This window comes from Oculina patagonica, chromosome 1, assembly GCF_052425735.1.
Source record: "Oculina patagonica isolate OP01 chromosome 1, crgOcupat, whole genome shotgun sequence".
Taxonomy (NCBI): domain Eukaryota; kingdom Metazoa; phylum Cnidaria; class Anthozoa; order Scleractinia; family Oculinidae; genus Oculina; species Oculina patagonica.
Window position 1 is genome coordinate 5,799,923 of NC_135758.1, and position 24,929 is coordinate 5,824,851.

General features: G+C 37.7%; 1 protein-coding gene and 1 long non-coding RNA gene across 2 annotated transcripts in view; both read right to left on the bottom strand.

The window, feature by feature from the left end:
• The window catches only part of LOC144636301 (uncharacterized), a 61,268-nt gene that overhangs the window by 16,120 nt on the left and 20,219 nt on the right, over window positions 1–24,929 (bottom strand). The window contains 2 exon segments of the mRNA XM_078495479.1: window positions 2,114–3,042; window positions 3,044–3,256. Coding sequence (XP_078351605.1) covers window positions 2,114–3,042; window positions 3,044–3,256 — 1,142 coding nt within the window.
• LOC144653114 (uncharacterized) lies at window positions 9,573–17,046 on the bottom strand. The gene is made up of 3 exons (XR_013570680.1): window positions 16,942–17,046; window positions 14,124–14,171; window positions 9,573–10,449 (listed from the first exon to the last, which is right to left on the bottom strand). It is a non-coding gene; the product is annotated as an uncharacterized LOC144653114 (long non-coding RNA).

Here is a 24,929-nt window from a genome sequence, read left to right on the forward strand (position 1 = left end):
TCATGTAGCCTTTTTTTATTTGTGTTGAGGAGGAGGAGGCGGGGAGGAATGGGGTAAATTGACAAATTTATTCAATGCACATGATCATAAGCATATGTGTTGTTTTCAGTAAAGCATAATTTGCCTTCCGGACGTTCGCTTAGTGAATAAATGGCACGCAATGCATGCAGAAGCGATTACGTTTTACTAAGGGTCTTAAATATTTTCAGGAAATTTGTAAAAAAAATAATGTAAATAAACGTTCAGTGGAACCCCGCTTTACTGCACCCACTTAATACGGACAGTTTTGTTTGATCATACATTTTCTTTAACATTAACCCGCTTAATTTAAACAGCCGTTAATAACACCCGTTGTAGCGTGACGTTAGATCTACGATATACGATAATACTTTTCACGAGCGTCCGGACATGCAAGGTCAAGTGTTGTCTCTGACCGGACCAGACAGACCCATTGTATTAGAAAAATAAACAGTGATTTTAAATGCTGATTTTAAATGGTGAACACGGCGCCAGATAGAAAAAATATGTTCTATACGGGGGTTACTGCCCCTTTTTCAGTGGAAAAAATTGAGCTGGCATTTCAATTTTTTCACTGAAGAAGGGGCAGTAATCCAGATACAAATGCAACATAATTATTTCTTCTATTGCATTGGTCTCGTTTACACAGGCCAATTGTACATGTGTGTTTACCAAAACTAATAGAATTTGTCAAATATAATTTGTCTCTTTCGTTTATATATTTTATTAGTCCTTTCTAACTTCCCAGGAGTATATTGCTTTGTGTCTTCGCGGCGATTTCTTGTTGCACTAAACTTGATCTTTGTTCTTCCTGTACTTAGTTCCCAGTTCTATTCGGTCGTTCGATCGGGTCAGAACCAGTCGAAGGGCTCCGACATAAAGCGTTGACTACGTCATCGCTTAAAAATGGCTTGGGGCTTGGGGAGATCGAGCTTTATCTATTATTTGCACTGCTTCTTAACTAACCGAACGCCTGGTCCAGCTGATGAAGTCGGGCCTACAATAAAACAACGACCTGATTACTGTATTATTAAAGTGGTCAGAACGGGATGATGAAGTCGGGCCTATTGTAAAACGACACGCCCTCCACACATTTGACCACGGTGCCTTCTAACATCTCCAATTCTAACAAAGCCTGTAACAGTGGCAGATCTTTGAAACACACAATAATATCAGTCCTTTCTTATTATACAACCAAAACTAGCCCGAGTTCATCTTTATTCAGTTGTATTAAGGAACACGAACTCTTCACAGTCAGCTGGTTAAAGCTAAGAAAAACATTAACTAAACCGCACAACAGAAAGAAGTCAAAACGGAGTTTAAGGGAAAAGGGTCGTATTCGGTAACGGTAAGTTTTCCTTTAATGGGCATACGGAGAACAAGCGAACTCTAAACTTGTTATAACGAGATAACTGCGACGATACTTGCGGGGGAATTTTAGACTCAAGCGGGGCGCTAGCTTGCAAGGAAGAGCCGTTACACTCTTGGGTACCGGGATCTAACCACGAACTGGACTGACCGCAACAGCTCAATTACATTTAATGATCGATCTTCGCAACTTTCCTCGGGTAAAATACCAAAGCTGCGAAAGTTTTTATCAAAAAAATCAGTCAACCTGCCAACTAATCCGGCACCAACAATGTTTTCATTTACTGTTATTCTTCGAAAACGAATGACTCCACTTGTTTTGAGAATCCACAAAAACACACCTTGATCATAATAAGAAATGTACAGACAAACGCAGTTGCTTTCTTTTTTCATAATATTCTCAATGCCAATCCACGATTGTGGATTAGCTGAGATTTCACTTTCAACAGAGTACTGAGTCGCCATCAAGTCTGCTAGGGCTCTCGCTCGTGCTAGCTCTTCGACATAAAGAGCATTGTTAGAGTTTTCATAAAAACAAAAGAATGCACTAAGAATTCTGAAAGGAGAATTCTGGACGTCTGAAAAGGATATTTTAAATTGATCGTTGTCTTTCAGAAGACCGAGCAACTTGTCACTTTTATTGATACTCAGTAGCAGATAGTTATGCATTTCCTCGATCTTCCCTTGGCACAACTTCACCAATGCTAGGATACAAAGAAATTTAAATTCTCTTTCACGGTCTCCAATAACTTGACTAATTGAAAGTGCCTTTTTCAGATAACCTTTAGCCATGGCATGTTCATCTAGAGAAAGAAACAGGCCTCCTAAGATTCCGTAAGATACTGCGGCTCCTTCTCTGTCGCCAATTTTAATTCTGATCGCTAGTGCTTTCTCGTGATATTCTTTAGCTTTGTCATATTCGCCGAGAGATTGAAACACAGTTCCTAATTTTTCGTAGGATGTTGTTTCTCCTGCTCTGTCACCAATTTCAATTCTAATCAAAAGTGCTTTCTCGTGATGTTCTCTAGCTTTGTCATATTCACCAAGAGATTGAAACACACTTCCTAAGTTTCCGTAGGATGATGCTTCTCCTTTTCTGTCACCAATTTCAATTCTGATCGCAAGTGCTTTTTCGTGATATTCTTTAACTTTGTCATATTCACCAAGAGATTGAAACACAGTTCCTAAGTTTCCGTAATCTGCTGCTTCTCCATATTTGTCACCAATTTCAATTCTGATCGCAAGTGATTTCTCGAGATATTCTTTAGCTTTGTCATATTCACCAAGAAATTTAAACACAGTTCCTAAGTTTCCGTAATCTGCTGCTTCTCCATGTTTGTCACCAATTTCAATTCTGATCGCAAGTGCTTTCTCGTGATATTCTTTAGCTTTGTCATATTCACCAAGAGATCGAAACACAGTTCCTAAGTTTCCGTAACATACTGCTTCTCCATGTTTGTCACCAATTTCAATTCTGATCAAAAGTGCTTTCTCGTGATATTCTCTAGCTTTGTCATATTCACCGAGAGATTGAAACACATTTCCTAAATTTCCGTAAGATGATGCTTCTCCTTTTCTGTCACCAATTTCAGTTGTGATCGCAAGTGCTTTCTCATAATATTCTTTAGCTTTGTCATATTCACCAAGCGATTGAAAACACAGTTCCTAAGTTTCTGTAAGATGATGCTTCTCCTCGCCTGTCTCCAATTTCAATTCTGATCGCAAGTGCTTTCTCCTCATATTCTTTAGCTTTGTCGTATTCGCCAAGATGATAAGACAAAGTTCCGAGGTTTCCAAAAGCGACTGACTCTTGTTGCTTGTCGCCAGTTTCTCTTATAATATTGATCGCCCTCTCATAAAGTTCTCTTGCCTCTGCATATTCACACCGCCGTTGATATATGGCGGCTAGTGCTATGGTAACATTCCCTTCTATCGCTGTTTCATCACACTCGCGGCAAATAACAAGAAGTTCTCTGCCGTACTTTATTGCATTTGTGTAATCAGAGATACGGTAGTACGCGCTGAGCATTATTTCATAGATACTAACTTTGACTTGTTTGACAAAATGTTCTCTTTTTTGCAGAATTTCATTATTGAGGAAAAGGAAACATTCTTTGCACATTTCGATGGCTTTTAGAGCACAACCAGTGTTGAGAAGGAAAGTAGCAACAACTATGCTGATATAGATGGCTTGTTCAACGTCTACTATGTCATTCATGGCGTCCTCTTCTATGGGCTTTGTAAAAATAAAACTTAAAATATAAAATTAACGGAAAATTAGTATTATAAATCAGTATCACAAATTAGTATTACAAATCAGCTCGTTGTTTTGTATTTGGCGAAGAAATCAATACAGAACTGCACACTATAAAATGTAGTTTCTAGAATTTATTAGTTAAAACAACAGAGACTAAGGCAATATACCGTAAAATTCCGGTTATAGCCCCCCCCCCCCCCCCCCGCTTATAAGCCGCTCCAGTTATAATCCTTCTCTGCTGGATGGCAGTACTAAACAGGGCTAAATTTTACTTTATTACGACTTTTTAACTTAAAACGCATTTCGATGAACACCATCGTGGCTCGTTTCCCCCCCGGATATAAGCTCCTCCGTTTATAAGCCCACTCAAAACCCCTTACGAAGTTGTATAAGCCTAGGGCTTATAACCGGAAGTTTACGGTAGCACAAGAAAAAGATCTTCGATTTCGATTTATTATTACTAGCTAGTGCACATGCGTGCAGTGTTTGCAGCAAACAGCGAAATTTTCAGTAGCACGGAGTTTTAGTTCTGATGTTCTTGAGTCAAGAAAGGAAACAGGAAGTCAAATGCTCTTCTCTTTGGCGCGTATTATAGACTTTTGATCAAAAACGTGAAAAAAAATATGAGGGGATATTTCTTTTTGATTAACTAGCTGCTGGTTATTCGCGATATGTTGAAACGTATCCTAAAAGGCAACATCATAAGTAGCTATTGTGTTAATTGGAAATTGCAACACCTTAGGCGGAACTGAAACGTGAAAATTTACCAGTAAGGGTAAAGACGAGTTTACCCGTTATATAGAGAGACCCCTTATACCCCCGCCCCGTCCGCTTGCTTGGGGCCAAGCGAAATATTTGGTACAATACATTCGGGGTTGAAACAACCACTTAATAATATAAATGACAAAACCAATTCAGTTAAGTCTAAAAGGTGTCGTAAATAAACGCATTGAAAAGTACACATCTAAGAACCATTACCGAAACAGGGAAAACAAGAAAACTGCACTGAAAACCAGGAAAGAGGCATACCGCAACAACGCAAAAAATCAAAGGCAAGAAGCAAAATAAACATAAAGGCGATCAACAAACCATGTAAGCAGTGAGGTATCAACTCAGTTCCTATAATTATAAAATACTTATGACTTTTACAAATCTTCAGTTGCTTCGTATTGTGTCCTACAAAATCTTATTTTGTTGAGACATATGACTCAGACAAACCTGGCAGGACTGATATGCAGCTATTTTCAATTATTTTAATATGCCAGATCGATCAGTGTTAGAAAATTTATGTCTCTTGCTAATTCTTAATTATTTACACCTTGTTTGTAGTAAATTGTGTGTTGTTGCTTTTCTGAGCTTTGTTTGCTGGAAAACAAAAAATAAACAAATCAATCCCCTATTTGGGGTCTTTTGCCCACAGGTGTGGCCGTTTTATTTCATAACAATCACTGGAAGATTACATTACAAAAACATACATAGAGGATATTACACGGTGGCGACAAGATATGAATTTTATGTTCGAGTGGCGGAAACGATATCTCACGAGTGAGATATCGTTTCCGCCACTCGAACATAAAATTCATATCTTCTCACCACCGTGTAATATCCAAAAGTATTATCCAAGCAATGGCGAGGGAGATCCCGCCACAGCCGTGGCAGCCCGCATGGGGTACGGGAGAGACGGCAGCCCCACTCGAAGCCAAAGCACATAATTATAATTATTGAACTAGTTGTACCTATCGGTAAGTGCCAACGAGCGAAATACTCATGTTTGTTCATAAGAACAGATATTGAATGGTTTTTGATAGAACTATTGTATTTTAGGTAATATGCGAAAAAAGTGCTATTTCTCTGGTGTTCATAAATGACACAGGCTTGATAGCCTGCGTAGCAGGCGCCGTAGTTTCCAGCGCGCGTATTCTCGCGATCGCGCACTCTTTTAAACACACTAAAAAACGTACACAGATGTCTGCTACGCAGGCTACGGGTTTGACAGATTGATAACTCTTGACAAATCTTTAAATTCTTTTCAACGCTAAAATGTCACAAAATGTAGGCAATAAATGAGGTTTAATCACTGTTTTTTAAATACAACACGCGATGGTTAAAATGTTTCCGTCCACAAAAGGGATAGTTGCATTTCAAGAACTTCTTTTAAATCAAATCCCAAAATCAAAACTGCTAAGATGCTTTTTTAAAAATAATTTTCAGTAATCAGAGACAGTAATGCACGGGTCAGATTTCAGTCTCGCATGCGAAGTGTTATGTTCAGTTACGCAAAACTTGAAAAATTTGAACAGAAAACAAAACTTGAACGGTCAAGGATTATTTGGAGACAAAAATTTTATTCAAGTTAACATTACATTTGCCGTTAGAAGCAAAAAACTTTTGACTTTCTTGTGTGTATGACATGCAGTAATTTTAGTGCGCGTCGCTTTGTATTGATGTTATTCCTACGCGGAGCGAAAATGCGTGCCAAATAAAATATAAACGGTATTTGATTTGAAATAAATCATCGGTCAAACAATTACTATAAACACAATCAACACTAATTAAAAGGAAGTATTTACCCGACTTCAGCATTCTCATAAGTCAAGAAAACTCTATTTGAAGTCAACAGTCCGCTTTTGATTTTCATGTCTCTCTTCGATCGTAAATCAAAGGACTCCAAAGTCGAAAGATTATTTCATCGCTTTGAAGACCTTGATGTTCATTTTTTCGGCGGTCGAATATGCTGTAGGGTATTCTCTTTCGATTTATAATTCTCTAAAGGTGTATTTATCGGTAAAGGGATGAATGACCACATTGAAAATTTAAACAGCGAGCCGCGTGGACGCCATTTTGGTCATTTGCTCTCTAGCAAGGAGTGAGAGACTGGGAACCAGTTGGGAAGAACAATACAACCCAAATATGGAGTTTACTTACACCCAAATATGGTCAAAAAAAAGTCCCTTACGCAGAACTTAAGATTTTCTCTGCCTATACACTCATACGCACACGGCTCTATGATTCTGCCGCCTCGACAGCCTCGCCTCTTGGCTCGGCTGTCTCGTTGGCAATAAACTCTTTTTATACCCAAGCATAGCTTCACATTTGTATTTTAGTGAAACATATGTCTGAAGTGTGACTGTTTATTCTTGCTCTGTTCGTTTAACGGCTTATGAAATGTAAATAACCGCGATATCTCAGCCTGCTATTAATTAATTTGCGCTCACCACTTTTCTTAGATCAACAGAATGAAAAAAAATTATTATGCGTCAATATAAGAGAAACTGTTCCAATTATTACTCCACAAAAGCTAGGGAAGAATCATTATTATTTTTTTTTTATTTTGACGAGGGGGGAGGGGTGGGTGGGTAATTTTTCTGCCCAAGATAATTTTTTCACCTTCATTATTATTTTCCCCATGGCTCCCCTTGCACGGTTTTCTTCGCCGTTTTTACTGTGTAGGACTTTTTTTAAAATTGCCCCACCCCCCTCCCCTCAAAAAACAATGGTCCGTCCTTTACGTGTAGTGGACGTGCATTCGCGTGACCTGGTCTCGCGTTACTCACTGTTTGCGTTCAAACAACAACGAAAATCAGTCACGCGACTCATGCAAATCTCTCGTTTAGAAAATTATAAGTATTTAACATGGGCTATACAACATCTTACGGTTTGAAGTAAGATATAAACTTACCGTGTTCAGTTTCCTTATCTTCTGATAAAAGTGAAACCAAAAGTGATAAACTGAAACAACACTGAGGGGCTTTCCCTGCAAGTCAAACGTCAGACAAATACAAATAGAAATTGAAATTGAAATACAACAAGCAAATATGACCAAATTTCAAATCCTGGGCAAAACAACCAATCGAATCCAAAGAAATAATTTCTACTAAAATGTTTTATATGCTTTTCTATCTCCGTTCTTCGTTAAATACAAACAGGTCAGTCCAATACATTCAAACTTGGAAGTTATATCCACAGAAAGTGGGACCAATAGCACCCTGAAAATCGGCCAAAATCGATGTCGTGGGAAACGGTCAGCATTACATCCATATTAAAGCGTAACTATAAAGAGAAAAATATCTAAAAAATTGACATCAAATGTTGCATATTTTCGAAAATATGAAAACTTTTATTATTTGCACTTCTCGTTTATTAAAAAAAAAACGCTAAAAAACCTATTTTTCAACGTAAAATCCACGTTTTCCTGAACTGAAAGTCTCCATTTGACCTTGCGCGTGAGAGTGGCTCTTCAATGACACATAGAAATTCAACTATTTTTTCCGTTAGTCACTTCCGAATGAGCGACGGTAACGGAAGTTACGGTAACGGATGTTGTGTTCCATATTCGAGGTGTTGCGTTCCGTCTCTCCTTACAAAGACACAAACCAAGATGTATAACGCCACAGATTTATAGAGGGTGGGCACCTCTGTTCTTTCATGGAACATTCTGCAGCCATCGAATCAATATGTTCGCAAAACACCAGTAACGGAAGTTACATCCTTAACCATACGGTGCTTCTTGGCCTCATTTGACTCTAAGCTGCTCTTTATCGCTTTCAAGAAAGGGGACACGAGTATCATAGTCGCGAACAGTATTAAAATAAAAAGTCTTTAGCCCAAGAGAGAGCTTTCACAGGAATTTCTCAAGTAGGCAATCGGTGATTTTATTTCAGTAACGGAAGTTACACAAAAATCTGTGGACATCAGTTTTTCACTATCTGTTACACGACATTTGATGTGCACCACCAAATATTGCTGTTAGTAACAAGCTTACATACCACCAAGTTATTTCAAAACATTACATTCTTACTAAGAAGTAGTTCTAGTGCTTTTATTGATAACCTTCTACAGTAGGGTGCCTTGTGGACATCGTGAAAAGCGGGATTTTGGGGTATTTGTGGTCTTATTACGGAAAAATAGTAAATGATACCAACAACTTCGCACTTTGGGTAAAGAACCCTTCATGTATACCCTTAGGGGAAGCTAAAAATTCTAAGTTTCAGCTGTTTTTAATGCCACCACAGGCGGTGGACATCAAAATTGGCTATTGGTCCCACTTTCTGTGGAATCGGTGTCTTAAAGATTTTGTTGTCGACTTCAACATAATCATAATCGAATTTGCATCTCAGCTTCTTGTCACAGACTCGTTCCCAGTCCCTACTTTTTTGTTTCTAAAGGCGATAAAAAACTGAGGGAAACTGAGGCGGAATAAGGCAAGGGTTGCGGGGCAGGCTGGGAAGGGCGAAGAAAAAGTAGATTTTCGATTTTCGTTCGGCCTTCCCTTGATGCAATGCCTTCTAGTCAAAACCGCCAAGGGAGCGACTGGGAACGAGTCTGTTCTTGTCATAGAAAGAACGACGCCACTTGATCTGAAGAAAAATAAGGCAGCGAAAGAAGAACTGATTTTGCTCAGTCTGTTGTAATTCTTCATTCTAATTTCATATCACGAAAGCTTTTGAAGTTACTCACTTCATAACGGCACGATTTGATCGATTACATTTTTTCGCTTTTCAATCAATCAATGGTAACAATCTAAAGTTTGCGATTGAATATTGCTTTGGTTTAATAATGATGTGGCTATCAAAAACGTACTATATGGAGTAATATATAGATTTAGGCAAGCCTAAAAGCGGAGCTCCCCGGTTATATGCCCTTTACATTTTTTTTAGAATGATTTTTTATTCGTGTTATTTTCTTTATATATATTATGTATTGTTTTTCACCATGAACAACAGCACCAAATAAAAGTAAAAATAGTTGAAAAAGAGGATGATCATCTAGCAGTTTGTGCATAACCTCCCAAAGATATATTAACTCTCAAAGAGAAACTAGAACAAAGATTTAGCGTTGCTCTAGAAAATATCCATACACCCACCATAACTGGTATGTTATAGCTGTACATAGCATACAACTGGAAAGTTTTGCATGTACCTTGTCCCACCCCCCCCCCCCCCTCAAACGGGGGCCCTATTGGAACAGTGACAGTATTATTTCCCGATACTATAAATAACAACAAATAACTAATCTGTGAGACACACCCACAAAACAAAACAGCTGTGTTTAATGTTTTATTATTTAATGACTGAGTTCGGTTTTGGTGAAGTAACAATTTGCCTATGAACAATATATATTTTATCAGTTATTATTGTATTGCAACATGTGAGATTAATTTAGAGATCGATGAACTGTGTATCTCATTATCATGATTACTGTTCTTCACAGTGTGGGCACTGGGAATTAAATGTTTGGGTAGGTAAAGCCTGCTGTTGAGCCAAGTGGCTCATCAGGCTGGAGCGTAACCAGGTTTCTGCAGCATTATTAAGCGGCTAGGAGTATTTCTACTCCCCCTGGATGGGATGCTAGTCCATCGCAGGGTTAACCCCCCCCCCCCTCCCCCAGCAGTAAATAAGCCGGTACCCATTTATACACCTGGGTGAAGAGAAGAACTATGAGAGTAAAGTGTCTTGCCTAAGAACGCAACGTAGTGCCCGGGACAGGTCTCGAACCCGGACCGCTCGATCCGGAGTCCAGCACAATAACCATTAGGTCACCAAACCTCCCACAAATGTTTGGGTAGCCGGATGATTTTTATATTGTGTTGTCAGAGATCCCTTAAGAAATACGTACATGGATGAGCCTTATCTGGCTCTATTTCATTAACTTTAAAATTACACCTGACCACATAAATTGTATTTCACACAGAGTACATAAGTATTAGTTGTACATGCAATGAAGAAATAATATATTCTGATTGTTCATTTATCTCTCTCTCTCTGTGTCTGCAACTCTCTGTGGAAATTCTGCTACTCGTGTTAACCCTGAAAAAGGGAAAATAACAGATACCATTTTGTTGATGATCATTGACATCAAATGAATATTTATAATTTTAATTGAATTTATTCAGAACATTATACAGATACATAAATCAAAGGCTCTATGAGCAAAGTCGTGAATGTGGTATATTATAAACTGATAGCCCAGAATTAGCCAAAATAAATTTTAAATGTCTGCTGACAAACGACAATTTTTGTAATTGTCTATGAAATCTGTTAACGTACGTCATAGTTGAGTCATGTTTAAAATTCTAGCTGGTAAGTGATAAATAACCCCATACTCTAACTGAAAACTAACCATCCAGTAGTCCATCGAGGCCTTCTAGCTAAGCAGCTAAGAAGTGAAGATTATTTCAGAGCTTAAAATAATTAATGCTGAGAGAGACACGTATAGTGGTAACAAGATATGAGGTACCTCAAGATGCTGCGAAGCTGGTAATGGAAAGAAGCTAGGGAATTTTTTTTCACCAAACTGTTTCACTGTTTCACATGCTATTTAAGGGTTCTTTAATTAATAACCAGGTAGCTCAGCCATTTTATACAGGACAGTGGTATTATTCGACATACATTTTTCTCTGTTAAAGAATGGCAGACACTGTGACAGAAGGCAAATAATTAAAAGAAACTAACAGATGCCTCATACATGTGACTTCTAAGAATTGAAATTGGCAGGAAACAGTAAAGCCAACATAATTTATTATCAATTTAGAGGCCTGATACATGTAACGAATGAAAACTGCTGCTTATTTCCTTTTCTGGTATCTTTACTTGCAACCAAAAAGTTTACTTTAGCCCTTTACATGCCACGAAAATCATCAATGCATTTTAATCAGCCTTATTAATTCATTTTTAAATAATCTGTATACATTGCCAGCCATCCTGCAAAGATTTGGTGGCCATGTTGGATTAAAGGATCTGAACCTCAAAGCTTGTTTATCTTTTACTCTTTGTTTTCAGCAGTCAATAACAATAACTCCAAATATTTTATTTTTCAAGCTGTACAGTCTGCTAAAAGTCAATTTATAGAGAGCAGTATTCACTGTTTGTGAAAAATATATGAGAGTAAATTTGAAATAAAATTCTTTTTCTGATCATGTGTTTCATACAAGTTACGGCAGGATGTTCATTGCAGCCCACACCTCTTGACAGCCTAGCCCCATGCAGAGTTCAGTGATGTGTTGTATTGCAGGATATTGTTTTGGCGAATCTATAAATTAATTCAAAATTCTATGTGCCTTGTTAAAATAAATCTGTAGGACAACACGTACAACGAACCATCTAAGTGTAAGCAATTTGTTATTTATCAGCATGGCATGCAACCAGGTTCCTTTTCGGCTGAGATGAGGGGGGGGGGGGGGGCATAGGACATGTACAGAAATCGACCTTAAGGTTACTATTGTTATATTAGTGGCTATTACATTTTAGCGCTTTTAGTGAGTTGGGCGAAAATCGCTTAATTTAGTACTTGCTAAAATTTGTATTGGTCAAATTTCAAGTACCTGCCCAGTACCCCCTTCCCACCCTAATGGAACACAAAAATGGATACTGGTAACTTTGTTCTTTTAGGCAGTGCAATTTATATTCATTCAATGTCAAGATATGGTAGTCTTTTTCTTTTACTGAACATTTATTTTCATCTTAGCCATATATTCATCACCGGCCAGTAAAAGCTGGTTTACACGATATTACTATTTTTTGAAGTTTTTGGAAAAACCCTATATAGTCGCTAAATCTTGCTCAGAAAAAATCGTTAAAATCAATAGCTGCTAACAATAGTACTCCCTCAGTATTTCTTTGAATGTCTACCCCATAGCACTCAATGGATGTTGACAAAGCAAAAAATTACCTGAGTGCAATGATACACCCCTGGAGAACTACAATTACCACAGTTGAACTAATATGTCCCTTTTTTGACAGACCATGTGTATGAAGAAAAAATAATTGTAAGGGACTGATGCATAATACTGTGTTTACAAATTAATGTAGTTTTTCCTTCAAAAGCAGAGCAAATTTATCATTCACATAACATGATAAGGCTTGCTACCTAATGAGCTACGAATGCCAGAGGAAATTTTGATTTAAGTTTAAGTCACGAGATAAATGTACTTGGGAACTTCGTTAACGAGAGTGTGACAACGAATATAAAATATTACTGGATACAAAAACTTGACGAACGTGCAAATAAATGATCGACCGAAAGACAAAGCAAGCCATTACTATAGATATCTCTAATTGTTTCGAAACGCATCAGTTTAATCTTGCTGAGTGAGACTAATTTGTAGCGGAAAATACAGCCTTATTAAGGGTGATTTATTACTTACCAACTATTTGATTGCATTGAAGATATGGAAGATAATTTCATATCCGCGGACTTTCAAAATAAGCTATTGTTCGGCATGCAAGTTTCTTGCTTCCTTGCATTGGCCATCCTTTCCGTTGCATTGTGTGTAAATGTGGATTCGAGCACTGGCCTCACTAGAAAAATTCCTTCCAGAAAGGAAAAAATATTCGTATTCTCCTGATGTACATCCACAAGTTTGCATTACAACTCGGGAAACCAGCCCTTGTACACGTTCATCCGCCATTTTGAACTTAATTTAAACTTAATATAAAATTGCCAGGTTACCAAGGGAGTTCACACAAATTTAATTGAATTTCTCCAGCAAACCGCTATAAGTCGTTCTTTGCATTCACGACTTAAAAAGAGAGTTATTGTTCCAATTTTTGCATGGGCCAGGGAATGTGTTGGGGGATACATGTATGTTTAGAACCAAAAAGGCCTTTCAGAGTGAGTGTGTCAGCAAAACCTTTTTTTACCTACTGAAGACACTAATAGTGCTATCAAAAAGACCCGGCACATGGCGAGGCTTTGATGAATGTTTTGGGGTGTGAAACACCGGCTTAATTCAAGAGTTCCCTACAAAATGATGTGTCTTTTGAGACTCTTATAATTATTTATCTCTGACAGGTGCTGTTGAAAGTACTGTGATTAAGTCCAGGAAAGCTTACATATTCTCCCTAAAACTTTTATCAGGGATGTAGCTAAGAAAACACTTAGCCGGTTCATCAACAAGCCCAGCTGGCTTTTCTGGCCTAAACAGCTCTAAAATTTTACTAAGTCTTTGTGTTCACGTAAAATTTCAGCTGAGTTTAAGTTCTATTTCTACATTTGCCTGGTACCACAACAAGACAATTTATGTTAAGTTAGGGCTTGAGCTTATTAGCTATTAAGGTTTAATTAAGGTATTAACAAAAGGAATTCAAACACAACAGGTCAATTTGCACTTCTCCCACAAAATCATTACAAGTATTCCGGTATTTTGTCGGGTCAGGTAGCAGATCTTGTTGGTTCTTTGCCCTCATACCCCTCCTCCACGGTGGGGGAGGGGTGCATTGTATGGACAACGAAAACATTTTACTTGAACAATAAAAACATTTTATGTACATGATTGTGCTGTTACATATAAATTGTGTATATTAAATTCCTCAATTGAACGAGGATTTTAGGGAAATATACAATGTAAACTTACCAAGGGGTTAAAACGCATACCATTTTTCACACCCAAAAGTTTTACACTTGAAAAACAAGTTTCATGCACTAATGTGTCATGGAGCTTCTTTAATATCTATCTAAAGAAAGGTACTTATGTAATGATTACCTGCATCACCAATTTCACTAACTGCACCCCTTGACTGTTTTCCCTGCACTGAAAACAAAATTTATACATGTATATCAAAAACCTGTAAAATTCTTAACTTGCATCCTGGCAAAAAGTATGGAAATCCTAACAGTAAGTTTTAGAAAGACAACAGATTTACCAAAATAAATGATAACTTCAAACTGCATCTTACACCCTCCATAAATACTTCTCACTGAAATTGACCTCAAAAAACTTGTTGTACATGTAAATAAATAATACATGTATGTATTATTTACTTTTAATTATATAATCCTCGAGTCATCGCAGACAGGCCCATTTTGAACTTATTTTTTTCACGATCAAAAACTAATCCTACTTCTCTTGTAGAAAAAAAATTGGCAAAAATATTTGATTTAGTCACTGCTTTAAGTTGGAAAACTTTGAAAGGCTTAAAGAATTGTACGAGTCATGTGCAACCTTCCAGAAAGCAATGCTCATAGCCACAGGGCTAAAAAAGTACCCTCTGATTATCTGGGGCAAGTAGATTTTTCTGTCAAGCAATTAATTTTTCGTGCCCGTTTGCGTAATTTAGGTTAAAAGGCCCAGGCAAGTCGTCTACATGTAAATTATACAGTCACAAGTTTACTAAGAAACATAATCATGCACAGTCCTAGGCAAGCAAAATTTGAGAGCTGCTTGTTAACCACAGGGCAATCTGGAATTTATTTTTTTCCAAGCCCTTATCCTACATTATAACTTCAGGATCAGCTTGGTTGTTATAACTTAAGAAAATTTCATGATCTTTCGCATAACATTTTAGAATCTGTGCTATATTCTTTTATGTAGCATATTTATTCGATTAAACGCCACGGCGTTTATTTAATTTTTCGTGATTCGAGTGCGGCGTTTATTAGAGGAAAGCGTTTATACGAGGGCGGCGTTCATTTAAAATTCAATTTATTTCTTGTAAACAATAGTATGGTAACTGAACATTTAAATTTAAAAAAAAAAACAGAAACATGTTTTAGTGCATGCCTGAAAAGTCAATTTCAATACCTTAAAACCTTGTTACAATCAAGAAAAATATTTTTTTTTGGCCTGCTCAAGCTTGATTATTACTGCATTTGCTTTCCGAGTCTGTTATTCGAATGAATGCTGCATCATCATGATGCGGCGTTTATTTGAGGGCGACGTTTATTAATATTTCTGTTCTAACATGTAGCGCTTATTCGAGGGAGGCGTTTAATCGAATGAAAAAACTAATCAATTTATTCTGAGAAAGGCTGTATAATCAGATAAGAAATACAAAACTTTCACAAAACGTTTTCACTCATAACATTCATATGATAAAAATATAAAAACTACGCAAAGTTCTCAGTGAAAAATAACAGAGGTCATGGAGAAACTATATTTCGCTAAGACTCTCAGCTAGCAATGTCCCCTATACAGTATGGGGCCCAGTTCTCGGCCGGGTCCAGTTCTCGGCCACTTTGTGTTCAACACGTTTTTTCACGCCTCAGTTGAATTAAAACAAAAAGTTATTTACATCCAGCGATAGATTTACATTTGCGATAGACTGATTCTTGTGCTCTAAGTATCGTTAGTTTGATCCTTCAACACGCTATAGAAAGCTCACACGTCGAGTTTACGCGGAGGTAGGTTATTTTGTTTTCCCGAAATCTTGTTTGTTTACAGCTCCTTGAAATTCTTGGATGCAGTTAAATTTGTATTTTATCCAAAAGCCCCAACCAAAAGAGCTAATTTTTTGCATGTGAAACGTAAAATAATTCAGCTTTCTGCTTAAGTTAACTTTTCGTTGATTCTTTGTATTTTGTTGGTCTTAATTTACTTCGGAATTTTTCCGTGCGACTTTACGTATTTGCCAGTTCTCGGCCACCCTGCTCGCTATCACAGCTTAGCGCTTGGTTTTTAATATAATTTCATCTACTGCAGCCAGAATAAAAGAAAGAAATGTTTTAAAAATAAAGTTCAATTAAATCTCTAAGTTTTGAGCTAACTCTTGTCTTGTTTATTATTTCTACAACACCTGACTCTTTCAAGACCCTTCCACTGCAAAGTAAACCATCTAAATGCATTGGTCACACAACACAATTCTGCGGTTTTGCAAGAACCTGCAAAAAGCCTCATAAAAATAATTTGCGATCGATTTAACATAAACAAGTTTACAGAGTGATTTTATGACTGTGAAAATTAATTGAGTCTTTTTATACGGAAATTACGCATAAGCTTTTTGGTGGCCGAGAACTGGGCCCACAAAAGGAGATTTTATTTTTATTATTGTTCGGGATAATTAATTATTAACCGGTCGATAGCTTTACACCAAAAAGCTGAATAATGTAGAAAGCTCTGGGAGAAATTTCAAGTTTCTTTGGTTATTCTGAGAAAAGAAATACTAGTTTACGTCTATAGTGGCCGAGAACTGGGCCCCATACTGTATTACATCTGACTCGACCACATTCTTACAAATTTTCATGTAAATTTTGTTCTCTACTTGTTCTGTACTCTTTCCAACGTTTAAAGTGGTGTGTTCTTCCTACTTCGGTGATTTAACTAGTACTACAGAATAAACAAATTAACGCGGATAGGAAAAACCAGAAGTAAGGTATGCTTTGAATACAACTCGTGTTTAAGACAAAACGAATTTCAGTTCATTAAGGCTATGTCGACCTTGTTTGACATACCGGTACACGACTGAGAGCTAGAACCCAGCTTCGTTTAAAAATGATGTACAGTGTATTAGGTTGAATGCTCGTTAATCTAAATACCAAAGACTTTTCTAATCTGTTAAAAAAAAAAATGAACATCAATAGCTCACCTTGTTTTCGTAAAGGAATGTTGTCTTTGACCGTCTTTGCTTCAAACTCACCAAGAAGCTTGGAAGATTTTCCATTTCGATCGGCCACAATCTTTACTCCTCTACCAACTATGGTTGTCATCGCGGGTGAAACGAGGAATATATCCAGAAATAATGTATCTGTAATAAACTGTCTTTAAAACTGAATTATTCGTGTGCTTTTCAATCGAGGAGTCTTCATGCTTAGTAGTGAACTCATGCGTACGCTTGGTAAATCGGCATGCTGAGATCTTTTCCTGACTTTTCACACAGCGGACTTCCTCAAGTTAGTCTCCCCTTCATGTAATTCTAACATTGTCAACAAGAGCTAAGAATGATTTTTTTTTCCTCGCGTTTAAAACTTCCTTCTATATAAAGCTTAGCTGAGTAGAAATCGTTTTAAAAAAACTTTTTTTCTAAGGCCTTGATAGTAATGATTTTTCCCGCCAAAAGACGCGGGTTGCCACCGGAGCCTAGCTCGTTCCCAGGCCTAATCCGTGCGTACGGACGTACGTACGCGACAACCAAAATTTCTCGGTTCAATAGGATACCATTTGCCCTGTCTGTTCCCTTGTACCCGCATGTTACCAATGGAGCTACGCTACGCGCCTTCGGCGCGTGGAGCTCCGCTATAAGCTTATTCCAAATTAAAAAATGGTTAAAGATAGAGGCTAGAATACAAGGTTAGTTGTACTCACCACGGCGAAGTTTGCTTTGGAAAGTGAAACAACGAAACACTCGAAGGGGTTCTCAACACATTCCGAGAAAGTACACTGATTATCATATTAAGTCATGCATGCAACAAGTGAAAGAAGAAAGATTAAGAAAATTGATTTTTTTAAGAAAATGATTAAAGTGTTTCGAATTTTCTGGAGTGTTCCACTCAAGATTGGCGGGAAGCGGGATCGCATAAAATCGAGGCGGGATGCGGGATGCGACAAGGTTCAACGGCGGATATGGGATGAAAATACACCAGTGGGAGCGGGATGATGGCAGGATGCGGGATAAATTTTAAAACTGATGGCGGGATGCGGAATAAAAAACAGCAAATCACGCGTTCTCGGTGACCTCGATGTTCTGTTTATAGAGGAACAGGGCGGCAACTCGTGTTTCACCCAGCACTTACGCGGTGAACTTAATAACAGAACAAATTACGGCCAAGGCTTTTTTTATTTGATAACTAAATACTAAAATTATGGCCATCGACCTCGTTTTTCAGTTATAAGACCTTAAAGTCAAGGGTGTTTAAATAGGTTGTCCTGTTGCTATGGTAACCAATGTCAAGAAAATAACCACAACTTGTTGACCAATAATTGGGAATTTGTTTGATGTTATTATTGTACAGCACCTGATTAAGATTTGTAGCCATGAAAGTTTAAGAGCTGGAAAGTCTTGAAAACTATCACCAATCAAGAACTTCAACTGGCAGGGGGAGGACCAATCTTTTTTACAAGAATGGCACTGCAGATGCAGTCGGGTCTACAATAAAACGACTCCATTTTCGTGGTCAGAACGGGACTTGAATTTGGAATCAGCAGATTTGAAATCTGGCCCCCTCCACCCACTTCCTCCAATCCTAGCAGACCCCCCAAAAGGGAAAATCTTCGAAAACACGGTAGTTTCTTTACTTATTATCAAGAGAGGATCAGAGGACGTCCCCTGATCCTCTCTTGTTATTATCCAACCAAAAGCATCCCGAGTCTCACCAGTACTCCGAAAATAGCCCGCTGTGTCGGGACGGCATTTCGTTGAATTGATCTAGTCTAATCGAATCGTACAGCTATCCAATTTAATTCCAATGCGTGAAAGCCTTTGCTGTATCTACTAAATAAACAGGCAAAACACCTAGATTAAGCCTTAACTCGCCTTTATTCAGTTATATATTTAAGAAGACGTACACTTTATCGCCAGGTGAGAGCTCAGTAAATCGTCAACTAAACCGGACAACAGAAAGAAATCAGAACGCTGTTCGAGGCAAAAGGGTCGTATTCTTTAAACAGAAACACTGATATTATAATTGACTGTTAAAATCTACCAAAAATAAAGTCAAAAATCGTGTAACATTGTACTTGTAAGGAGGAGAGTAAAGGCTTTTTTACCTAATTTTTAAACAATACACGAAATCTTTAACTCTTTAACTTTACCTCCTGGTTTTTCACAATGGAAAAAATTAAAAGCCAACAGCACCACATTTTAATGGTCACACTTTAGAATCTATTCCCAGACTCAAGTTTGAACCACAGTTCAAGCTCTTGGGGGGAAAGAGTTAAGCTACAAAAATACCCTACATTGTTAGTTTCTGTAATACGGGGCCAAATAAAGGCTTGATTTTATTTTTTCTCTTAATATTCAATACTGCAACAAGAATTGTCCCAAGTTAGATTTTTAGAAGAAATTTGCCGTGGTCTGTTAAAAATCCAGTGTGAATTTGATATGGTCTTGCATCGTTCTATTTAAAAAATTAAACTGCATTGATTTTGAATTTGTTTTAAAACTTGGTTTAGTTGGAGGAAATGGGTTTTTTGATTATTTTGAAGATCAACAGAGACATTACCAAGTCCATACTCCAATTTGAAAACGAAAACCCATTTTATCTTTCAGATCAAATACAGAACTCCATTTCGTTACCGACTGTGTGTTCAGACCACGGCAAAATAAATCAACTAAATAAATTACACTTGTCGCTCTCACTTACGGAACCGTAGTGCAATCGTGAAATAACAGCGACCCACTACAACCTGGGTAATATGATAAATGCTTGATTACATATTATGCCCTAAAATTGTGTCATATTCACTAAACAGGGCAATGGTTAGTTACATGATCAACAAACACACTACAAATCTAATCAAAAACTACAATCAAACAACAATAACACGTCACAGGGGTGCAATAACACACCCAACTTCAATGAACTTTACGGGACGCTCGCACATCGTTTCAATGGATCGTTAAAATCTTTTCTTTCAGGAGACAAAACATGCATGTAAAAAGTCCAACACTTCATCAAGTTGACATTGTCCTGTTCTCTGAAGACAGCAGCGGCAGAAAGGTGGATTTAAAGCACAACTTAATTAGCTAAGTTCTGTCTATTACGCTCTTACGAAAAGTTCTAGGAAAACTGAAGCACGTCGTTTATCTTGCTGGGATGCCATTGAAGTTTACAATTGATCGGCTTATTAAACTTTAAAGGAGTCCAGACACGTAACCATGACAACGACCTAGTGCCTAGCACTGCCAGTTTATAATGAATAATTCTTGCTCTTTCCACATTGTTTCCCAAGCTGTACTTTTGCCGTTGTTTAAGTTGGACATCAGCTGAAATTCACCGATTATGCAACAGACTATTAAAAAGAACGTCCAGAACATTAAATTGGTCAAAGACGCTTTGTAGTTTTCTGTGATGCAGAAAGGCAGAGCAGTTTGTAGCCAACAAAGTTTATCACTATGTTCTTTTTAGAGTCCAGTTTGTTTGCGACCATTGCAGGCGCCCTTGCCTTGAAGCGCAAAATAATCGTTTATGTGCGAGCTAGCTGAAAAGTGTCGATTGATGGATGAAGCACAAGCAATGTCAAATGTAACGTACGCACCAGCAATAATTTCACAAGGTTGAAAAAACACATTTAATTCCTCTTACAACGTAAAGATGACATAATTACCAGTGGTTTCTAAAAATAATTAAATAAATACAAAAGTTAAAATAAGAACGAAAACTACGGACAACAACGATGATAAAACAAATGAACAAACAATAATGAAACGACATATACCAAACATAGACGATGGGCTGCTTCACTTAGGTCAGAGAAAAACGAACTTCACAGATTAACATAAAATCCGCGAAAACCAAACAATATATATAAAGTCGGGCGCGGGAGACCTGGGTACAGGCGAGGAGTTGGCTCTTACATCAAATGTCAAGGTTTGTTAACTGGAAAGAAGCGGGAAGGAGAGGGTGAGGATTAATTGGGAAATTTATTCAATGTACATGATTATCAGCATATGCGATGTCTTCAGCAAAGCATAAAGACAAGTCAAATTAAAGTTGACGTTATACTTTTTGCTAAAAAAAACCCAAAGCGTTTTGATTAAAAATAGTCTTGTAACTTGTTGGTTGCTAAAAAGAGTGAAATGATAAATTTGTATGTTCGAATGATAACAGCTGATTTCTTAAAGGTCAAATGAACAGAAATTTCGATTTTTGTTATTTTTTGCCCAGGTGTTTATTAAGAGCCAAATAAACATATCCCAAAGTTTCAAAGCAATCAGTCATTACATCGCAGAGATATTGCAAGTTGAAAAATCCTTTTTTTAGGCTGTCATAATCGTAGAGTGCTCGGAAAAATTGTCGGAAATAAAAACTTCTGATGTCATAATTGGTGTTTTTGAAGACGACCGCAGACCGATTCCGCCACAGGAAGCCCAGGCTCACGCTTTGGCAACTCGGTCATAAAGGCGTCAAATTATAAGGATTTGTATGAAACTTTATAGCAAAATTTTATATCGAAAGAAAATATAATAAACAGCTAGTAAAGTTCAAATTTTACATCATATGTTGTCTATGTGATGTTTTTTTACTGTTCTAAGGCATTTAAACCCTATTTAACGGATATTTTTAATTTTAGTTTACTCTTACCTAAATATATGCAAGGGTGAACACTTCCGACGCTCGATAAATACCACTGTTCAACATAAACAAGCCAAAAATTGCTTTTAATTTCATCCGCTTATTCCAAAACTTCGCATGGGTATAGTTCGAAGACCATACTTTCGCTACAGTAAATTTTTGATCCGGCTGCCTCTCTCCGTGATTTAAGAATACGGAAAAAAATAACCAAGGTTTGTACACTTTGGCTTTCTCCAACACCTTGCCTCCGATAGAGTTGACGCATTTTTAATTAGTCTCGCCTTTCACGTGCAGCCTCACGCTATGATTGGGCGATAGTTGTCAGGGAGACGACACATTTTTCCCGTAGGGGAGGGAGGCAAACGAGACTTTCGAGGGTGCTCTGCCTTACACATGTACACTGGCCCGAGTTCCCACAGGGTAATTTTGCCTCACATACAATTCTAGACTCACTGGTGTACCGCGAGGGAGGAATTTTGCAAAACCCTTGCGAATTAAATTTATTGCACTTTACAAAACAAAACCAGCCACTACAGCAACATCATCCACAGTGTAACGAGGCAAAGGACAATAGCTCTGAACGTTCGTTCAGAGTGGCTTCGCTAATGAAAATTCTAAAGATTATCTTTAGCTACACGCGCATTAGACACACGTTGACACGTTTAATAAAAAATTCGAGCTTAATTAATCATATCGTAGATGTCTCGATTAAAAGTTTTAAAAATTGAACGTAGACTCAAGTTTTGAATTATTGAATTGAAAGCAAGTGTATGTATTTTTATTTTCGCGTATATTGTGGAGAATGAATTCAGAATGTAGTCGACACGTGCGTTTTGAATTTTGCTACATTCAGTATCTGTTACCAGCTGAACAACAACGTGCACGGTACTAGCATTAGTCATTATTTCCGTAGTCTCTTCGCCAGACCTTTTTGCAACTAAGTTTTGACAGTATTTTTGCTTTGTCGCGTGCCCGTGCTTTGAATCTGTGTGCCGTCAGAATGGTGAATATTAATTTGTAGTGTTTTGCAAAATTCCCTTATGGTACATCTGTGAGTGCAGATTTATACGTGAGTCAAATTTACCCTGTGGGAGCTCGGGCCACTGTACATGTGTAAGGCAGAGCACCCTCGAAAGTCTCGTTTGTCTCCCTCCCCTACGGGAAAAATGTATCATCTCCCTGACAACTATCGCCCAATCATAGCGTGAGGCTGCACGTGAAAGGCGAGACTAATTAAAAATGCGTCAACTCTATCGGAGGCAAGGTGTTGGAGAAAGCCAAAGTGTACAAACCTTGGTTATTTTTTTCCGTATTCTTAAATCACGGAGAGAGGCAGCCGGATCAAAAATTTACTGTTGTGAAAGTATGGTCTTCGAACTATACCCATGCGAAGTTTTGGAATGAGCGGATGAAATTAAAAGCAATTTTTGGCTTGTTTATGTTGAACAGTGGTATTTATCGAGCGTCGGAAGTGTTCACCCTTGCATATATTTAGGTAAGAGTAAACTAAAATTAAAAATATCCGTTAAATAGGGTTTAAATGCCTTAGAACAGTAAAAAAACATCACATAGACAACATATGATGTAAAATTTGAACTTTACTAGCTGTTTATTATATTTTCTTTCGATATAAAATTTTGCTATAAAGTTTCATACAAATCCTTATAATTTGACGCCGCCATTTTGACCGAGTTGCCAAAGCGTGAGCCTGGGCTCCCTGTGATTCCGCAGACGGCACCTTAAAATCTAAATAAATGTAGGGATCATGAATGGTCCCTCAAAATGTCGCAGTGCTCGCGATGCTCGCAAAATTTTAGTGGGTGCTCGTTTGCTCGTGCTCGCACAATTTTACAAGTGCTCGCATGCTCGGTTTTTAGTGAAGGTAGGTTTTTGAAAAGTGCTCGTTGCTCGCAAGGCTAATTTTTGTCAATGCTCGTGCTCGCAAAGAAAAACGCTGTGCTCGCATGCTCGCAAATGCTCGCAAAGACCATTTGATACCCCTAAATGTGTTTAGTGACATTTCAAGCAGTTATTTCGTTCTGTTCGGCCGTTTTTCAGTGGATTGATTGTTGGTTGTTGTTTAGAGAGGCTCATTTTTTTAAATAGAATAGCTAAAGCACAAAAATAGCTTAAAGTTTTGTTTCCTGTCGTTTTGCATGTCATGTGAGACATAGGTAGAATGCACGCTGGTATGAAAACAAATCAGGAATCTCTATTGTTCTTTCTCATTAGCATTTAACGTTAATGAGCAGAATTATCTGCACGCGCGGTAACTATGCACGTGCGTTTTGAATTTTGGTACACTTCAAAGCCGTTCTCTGCCGAACAACAACGTGAAATGACGAAATTCTGCGTATTTTGGACAACGTCAGCCACGACGGCTAATTTTTGGTTTTTCTATTTGGAGTTGAACGCTTTCTTTGAATATTCACGGGAGCTAGTTCTTAAAGCGATAAATAAGCAGAATGCGTCCGGAAAGCTGCGAGATTCTCAAATAAAATAAAAATTCATTTTGCACCAGACGTTGTCGTTGACGTTCGCGTCGGTACGGTCTGCGGAATCGGTCTGCGGTCGTCTTCAAAAACACCAATTATGACGTCACAAACTCGTTCCATTCCTTCCATTTCAGTGCGCAGTCATTCAAAAACGTTTTCGTGAAGCCTTCGGAAATCTTCGTATTTTTTGCTGTAATTCACGCTTTAAGGCTCGGAAAGCAAAAATTTTTCTTAATTTTACTCAATAATGGATAGTTTTAGCGTTTGGTTGGTTAAAATGGCATTTTGAAATTTCTGTTCATTTGACCTTTAAGTGATAAGTGTTGTGCTCGGTAACCATGGTAGCCGGGAATTATATGCTGGCATAATCATGTGTCGGAATTTTGACTAAAAAAATCCTTTTTCAACGAAACTGTTTCCGTAAGAGAGTAGACATGTACCCAATTCTAGCCTGGAATACTGGCTTCTGTTATGATATATTAAATGTTCTTTAAGAAATAATTTGTTAAAGGAGAAGTTCACTCCAGAATGGCCATTTATTTTCTTTACGCCGATAAAAAGTTTATACAAAGATATGTTATTCACCAAAATTTCAGCCTCCAACGTGCGCTATAACCCTACGAAATCTTTCCCAAAACTCGACAACTGAACGCCGCCATCTTGGAGCTGGTAATGTATGCGTGACGTCAAAGAGTTCAGCCTGAAGTTTGGTGGGAAAATTTAAATACTCGAAACTCCTTGTTTTTTCGTAGTGGCATTTGTTTGTCAAAATGCCTGTTTGTGCAGCTCCATTTTGCTCAAACAGAGCTCCAAAAAATACAAAAAAACAAGGAGTTTCGACTATTAAA